Source organism: Abramis brama (assembly GCF_963993115.1).
Source record: "Abramis brama genome assembly, chromosome: 25".
NCBI lineage: Eukaryota > Metazoa > Chordata > Actinopteri > Cypriniformes > Leuciscidae > Abramis > Abramis brama.
The window spans coordinates 5,629,710-5,637,014 of record NC_139987.1 but is presented as its reverse complement, the minus strand read 5'-3'; the positions used below and the strand labels follow the sequence as shown (position 1 = coordinate 5,637,014).

At 35.6% G+C, this 7,305-nt stretch overlaps 2 protein-coding genes across 2 annotated transcripts; both read right to left on the bottom strand.

Annotated features, from left to right (window-relative positions):
- Positions 1-393: 393 nt before the first annotated feature.
- On the bottom strand, positions 394-889 carry LOC311076445 (placenta-specific gene 8 protein-like; the record flags this gene model as incomplete). Its single annotated transcript, XM_084104682.1, has 3 exons — positions 394-498; positions 598-722; positions 805-889. The coding sequence occupies 3 exons, from the start codon at positions 887-889 to the stop codon at positions 394-396; spliced, it is 315 nt and encodes a 104-aa protein (XP_083960808.1).
- A 4,843-nt stretch (positions 890-5,732) lies between these two features.
- Positions 5,733-6,253, bottom strand: LOC311076608 (placenta-specific gene 8 protein-like; the record flags this gene model as incomplete). The annotated part of the gene is made up of 3 exons (XM_084104943.1): positions 5,733-5,843; positions 5,935-6,059; positions 6,169-6,253. 3 exons carry the CDS (start codon positions 6,251-6,253, stop codon positions 5,733-5,735), a joined length of 321 nt encoding a protein of 106 aa, XP_083961069.1.
- Positions 6,254-7,305: the final 1,052 nt, after the last annotated feature.

Below are 7,305 nucleotides of genomic sequence, written 5' to 3'. Positions count from 1 at the left end.
CTATACATTACAGTAAATCTAACTGTATTAAAATAACATTTTGTCAGAAATTATACAATTTAATTATCAAAACAATACAACTATATTCTCCTAAGGACAGACTCTTAACTTACAGTCACTCATAGTTTCACACCACAACCAACATGGCATAATCTGATAAAGTGCAAGCATGCCATTGAGCAATGCCCATTTTGAGTGACATGATGTCTGTCTGATGCCAGCAACAGCCTGTACTTTCATACTTTCAAAGTCATAAAATTTGATTAGTTCCCAATAATTAAGGACTATATGGTAGTGTGCTGTAGATAGACTGCTAGATAGCATTTTTCTCTGTTGCCTTTTGAAAACAGAACAATTATGTTCACAGCTTTTGTTTCGTTTAAGAAAGTTTCCTCAGAATTCTCCAGTACTCTTCCTAATTTCAATGTCTCTCTTCAGCTGGCAAGCTGCACAAGGCATGCAGTAGTAACCGACACAAAAATCATTACACATGGATCCCTGGAGAGCAAAAACAAAACATACATATTTATATTAATTTGCGATAGATAGATAGATAGATAGATAGATAGATAGATAGATAGATAGATAGATACTGACTTGTATGTTGTATTTAGTTCGGTATACACTTCGGATCGGCATTCCTAAACCGCATAAGCAGCACTCATTCATGTCCTTAGCAATGGAGCAGCCCAAACACGGGAGGCAGAAGATGCCACAACAGCCTAATAAAAATATATGATTGATGTTAAAATCACATTATGACTACTTAAGACTTAATAGATCATGGAATTTGTAATTACTTACATATGCTCATGTCTTCACAGCAGCCCATTAAGCTTGTGTGAAAGTCTCTGGGTGCGAATGCAGCAGGTTGAGATGTGACCTCCATGATCTAGGACAGGTAAAGATAAGTGAGGCATCAAGAACAAAACAGTTTTCCAAACTGTTACAAACATTTTTTAGTTCACATGACACCTAAGTAAAGCACTAATTTATATACACAAGTTCCAAAAAGTTTATCAAAAAGATTATATTTACCTTTCTTGCCGTTGAATCAGGAAAACTCCTCTACACACTCAAACTGGCACAGGATGTCTTTATATACAGTTGGAAAGTCACAAGTTCAGACACACCCTTCAAATCTACAGTAAATATCAATAAAAAATTTATACTGACAGTTTTGAATTGCTGAAATGTATATTGCACTTCCTTTAGGTCCAAAGTCCTAAATAGTTCAAAGGCACACTTTCCGTTTTCTGTCACACCTTCCAGTGATGACATTTGCTGCCACATCACCCGTCCTTGTGAAACCTGCGCTTTTACAAGAAAGAACAACTGCATATCATTATAGTCAAACTAATTAAATGAATTGAATCATCAGCATAAAACAATGAACGTGTTTTACAACATTTATTATTTTTTAATAATATTATAAAAATGACATAATTTTTTTGCTAATGTTAGTTAAATAAAAACAAACTGTTCATGTTAGTTCACAATGCATTAACAAAAGTTAACAAATACAACTTTTTATTTTTTAAATGTTTAAAATGTTGAAATTATCATTGATTAATATGAATAAATGCAGTAGAAGTATTGGTTCATTTGAACTAATGTAGTTAACTAATGTTAACAAATGAAACCTTATTGTTAATTGTTACAGATTCTTTTTTAAACGTTTTTGAAAGTTTCTTCTGCTAACCAAGGCTGCTTTTACTTGATCAAAAATAGATAAAACAGAAATATTATTACAACTTAAAATAACTGTTTTCAATGTGAATATATGTTAAAATGTAATTTATACATACACATAACACATAACATAAAAATGTTTATAGCTTTACTGACTGACTGAAAGAGAAATGAGGTCAGTACAAAATAAACCAATTACACAGTTTAGAGATGATCTATAAATAGATGTAGTATTTTCTTGTTCACAACCTCAGTTTGCCTAGGGCGTTCACCATATTCAAATAAAACATAAATTGCCTCTTGTCTTTTTGATTTTCGATTCAGGTTACAGATGTGGAGAAGTGTTACCCAATGGAAATCGTGTTGGCCATGTTGGCCATCCCAGACATTCCCCCCCAAAAAGGAAATAATAAAAGTAAAAGATGACAGAAAACATAACACACACTAAAACATGTACACCTTCCTGGAAGTTATTGTAGCCACATGGAAACAGATAAGAGCAGTAATGAAGATGGCAGAAATACAGAGGATAAGGGGTCAATGACATAGAAGTGTAAAACATTTTCTGGCAAAGATTAGAGATGTGGATCTGTTGTCACTTCCTGTTTGTTGCTGCCACGTGGTTTGAGTTTGGAGGTCCATCAAGTTGATTCTCAATCCTCCCTTTTTTTCTTATAATCAAATTTATAACTTACTCTTTGCTGTTAGATCGGGTGAACATATCCCCAATTTTAGATACTCATAAATACTTGGCTGTGGTAATTGACAATAATTTGAGTTTTCAACCCAATGTATCGGCTGTCTGTAAAAAGATCGTTCTTCAAAATAATTTAGAGTGTCTTACTATGATGAAACATTGTATTGAATCTGTTCTCTCCTTCTGTATTGTGGCATGATATGGTATCTTAAGTTTGACTAATAAAAATAGGTTGAGTATACTTGTGAAGATGGCAATGGAAATTATTTGTGAAGATCAGACTGGTCCTGCTGATTTTTTTTTAATAATCATGTTTTTAAGAAGGCTCAGGTTATTCTTTGTACCGATGACCACCCATTACAATCTGAGTTTTAGAGTAGCTCTAAGCAGGACAAAAATAACTAAACATTTATTTGTCTGTGGCTATTAAGCTACCAAACTGTTCTGGGCCTGATGAAAGTTTACTTTTGTATGTAACAGTTTATCTTATATGAATAAAATGGATTAGTGTTCTGGCACCTTTATGCAATCTTTCCCTAAGTAGGACAATAAAGATAAGACTGAGTACTATTTTAGATAAAAACAATCAGAACATTTTGATACCACTAGTTTTTACCCCACTTCCAGAATATACGCTTCTAGCTAATAGCCTGCGATCATAATTATAGCTGTCTACTGCCAGTCTTGTTTATAATCCTCCTAACTCTGTTGTCATTCATCACTGTTTATACTGCCGATTGTTTCAGATGTGTGTCTAGCTTTGAGTGCAGGTGAGGACACATTTGAGCTACACTATGCAGTTAGAGCTGGAGGCCATGGAGAAAAAGATCCATAACCCACTGGAGCAGCAGGCTGTGAGAGCGCAGAGCCACGATATAAACAACCCAGACTGATGTTGGTAACAAGTCTGAGTTAAGTCTTTGTCTTTGAGATCTCCACCAGGAACCTCTTCACCCCTCATCACGAGACTGAACCCAACACTGTGATCATCTGAGGTTTTATTGTCCAGCATGTCTGCTCCTCATCAACTAAAGTTAAGGTGCACTGTGCTTGTGTTCTCGATGTTGTTGTGCAGGAACCCTGATTCTGAAGGAAAAAAATAACAATGATACAGTGACAAGATTAACAAATACTCAGACGTCGCCCAACTGTGAATTCCAACACAGTTTAGTAGTAAAGACTTTAAGGATGATCTAAGGATGAATGACCATGGTGGAGCCAAGGGGTCAAAGAGCCGTGGTGGAGCAGAGGGATCATAGGGCAGACATGGAGAGCCATAACTCTAAGCCAGAGGTCACAACTTCGAAGACCATGGTGTATCATCTGGCTGGCTGGTGGAAGTGGAGGGCTGGCAGAGATGAGGATGAGGAGGAGTCAGAGGAGCCAAGACGGAACCAGTTGAGGAGGAAGGGCCAAGAACTGAATGGAACTATTGAGGCTAATATTCTTGACGGGACCGGTGGAGGAGGAAGGAATGTAGAGTTGGGTGTAAGGATGAGGGCCTAGATCCATGACTGACCAGTTAGGGTATCTCAAAAACTTAAAAACGTAAAAACTCACGTGTATGGTCCTCGAGGGAGCGATCACCCTGGCTGATGAGGAGGATTCTTACAGCTGCTGCTAGATCCATAATTCATATTTTCCTTCAGAAGACATTGATTCATCAACTGTGGTCTTGGGGATTACTGCTGTGTTAACTTGTGTGGTTTTTGATGCATCAACTCTAGAGGTCCCGTACACTTGCATTATATAGAATCAAAGAGAGGGATTGTTTTTCTAAAAATCTTTCTTTTTGTTCATCTGAAAAAATAAAGTAATATACATCTGGGACAGCATGAGGGTAAGTTAATGAAGAGAGATTTTTTTTAGTGGAGTATCCCTTTAAGATATGCTTATATGATATCATATGATATATGATATCATTTCCTGTTTTTGTTTTGTTTTCTCAATGAAGTTTAATTCATTGTAACTCTACTTCCTTAAATTCAAACACAACTCTGTCATCCACAGATATCAACAGAGAGCCCACAATCCTGTAGTTTACTTTTAAAGGTGATGTGTGTAACTTCCGAACCATTCTTCCAACCAAATGGAACTGGTTGAGTTGACATTTTGGTCCATTGAAATAAACCACATTGTTTTTTTTAAATTTGTTTTTTTAAAGTACGACAGGGCCACAGAGTTTACAGTCTCGGGAAGTCCACCTATGAACGCAGTACATCGACGCAGTAAACTAGGACAGGAGAAAATATTTTAATGAGGGACCATATACATCTTTTATCCCCCAAGCAATTCGATTTTTAACATTTTCTTCTTGTGTTGATTGATGGTCAGCTGGTCTGGTTATCCTAAATAAGATTTATTTGCTTTAAATTATTGGGGTTCACTTTATTTTGATGGCCCCTTTAACATATTCTGTTGACGTAACGTTGCACCTACATGTCGACTAACTCGCATTAGGATTTTAGTAGAGTATTAGTAGACTGGTAGGGTTCGGGTTAGAATAAGTTGACATGTAGTTGCAAAGTTACTTATAGTCAGTATAATGTCTGTTGAGGAGCATCACAATAAAGAGTTAGCAGATATTAAGCAGACAGTCTACTAATACTCTAATGAGAGTTAGTTGACATGAACTTGCAAAGTTACTTATAGTCAACAGACCAATTGTTACCAGTTATTGTTTGTATATGCTAACTGTGATTTTTTAAATGTCTGTGTGAGCTTACTGCAAACTACTTTTCCTATGGGGATAAATACTACTACTAAATAAACTTACTATTATTATTATGCTTCTCTTTGACTCTCATAGGAATTCATATGTTTCACAACACAAACCACAGGCCACACTGACAATATACTAATATCACATAATGTGCTGGTTACACCACTGGACCTTTTCTGAGCTACATTTTATGACAACATGAATGTGGAAGCATGAGCATTTTGCCCATTGAGGCTTAATTAAACTTATGATACACTCTTAAAAATCAAGGTTCTTTATTGGCAATGATGGTTCCATGAAGAGCCTTTAACATCCATTGAACATTTACATTGCAGAAAAAGTTATTTACAGTGGAAAAAAGGTTCTAGATTATTAAAATGTTCTTCACAAAAAAACTTGGTTCTGAAAGTTCACTGAAAGCTTTTTTGGGGAACCAAAAATGGTTCTTCTAGCATCGCTTAAAAAAAAAAAGCCTTTATATTTTAGACATTGTCATTACATATTAAATGATTAACTCCTTCAACTTTCTTTGATCTTTAGTTTCCAAGAGCAGTGCATGAGGAGTCGCTGGTATAGACAGCTAGATAGCAGAACTCTGAAACTCCGAAACTCTTTCGGTCCTCATGGTTTCAGTGTTCCAGTACTCTTCCTGATGTCGATGTCTCTCTTCAGCTGGCAGGCTGCACACGAGAAGCAGCAGTACACGGTGAGCCAGTCATTACACATCGAACCCTGGAGACAAAACCAAAAGCAATTCAATCAAAACTAAATAATAGGCCCTAGATAGATAGATAGATAGATAGATAGATAGATAGATACTAACGTCTATGTTGTATTTAGTTCGGTATACACTTCGCATCGGCATTCCTAAACCGCATAAGCAGCACTCATTCATGTCCTTAGCAATGGAGCAGCCCAAACACGGGAGGCAGAAGAGGCCACAACAGCCTAATAAAAATATACAACTGATTTAGAAGTAAATCACATCAGCAGGATAGATGTATAGCTCACAATTTACTTGCATTATTTTGTGTTTAGTGCCATTGGAATCACTTACATACGCCCACGTCATCACAGCAGCTCATTAAGCTTGTGTGAAACTCTCTGGGTTCAAATGCTGCAGGTTGAGATGTGACCTCCATGATCTAGGACAGGTAAAGACATTTAGGGCATGACGTTTCTTTTGAATTGTTTTTTTCTTTTCCCAAAGCATTTTTTAAACCTATAATCAGACATAGGAGTTATTTTTTTAAACATTTAAATGTAGAATTTACTAAGTTTACCAAAAGGTAGGTAATATTTAATATAGCTTTACCTGATTTTTTTCCCCTTTGCAGTCGAGTCAGGATATTCCTCTATGCACTGTAACATGCGCAGTATGCCGATTATATATGGTTTGAAAAGTCACATGTTTGGGCGTGCCCTTGGAAATGCATGGAAAAGGGTCAAAACGTAGGCCTACTTTGTTATTATCAAAATATGTATTGCCCTTCCTATGTTCAAAGTCCTGCAACAACAGTTGTAGCATTGATAATGGTTATAAATATCCACTAATGTGTTTTCCAAGAATTTGCTATTAGTTGCTATTTGCTTTCACACCTTGATGTAATGTGCTGCCACACCTCTCATGTCTGTCAGAGGAGCGAGAAATACAATATCATTATAGTTAATGAACTGAATCGACAGACTATGATGATTGAACTAATAATTAGCTATTTTGGAATAATATTCTGAATATAAATAAAAGCTCAGAACTGATTTATTGCTAGCTAACTAAAACACTGTTGCCATGAGTATAGTAACGACATACACTTTTTATGACTTTAAAGATCCAGAGTACACTGGACACACTGCCATTAGGCAGCTGTTTATACCAGGGTTAATATTTTTAACTAAAACTATTAAAAACATTTCTGTTAAAGGGATAGTTCACCCAATATATATATATATATATATATATTCATTTTTGGGGTAACTATCCCTTAATTGAAATAAAGCTAAAATAAAATATAAATATTAGTTAAAAAACTAGGAACCTTGTGGCGAGTTCTGAGAAACAGTTTTTTTCTTCATTGCATTTTTTGTTTTAATGACTTTTTCTTTACACCGTACACTCATAAAAACGTTATTCCTGACTGCAGTGATGACATTATAATAAGATAAAAAGTTAAAATCCTTTAAAATTGCAGTAAAT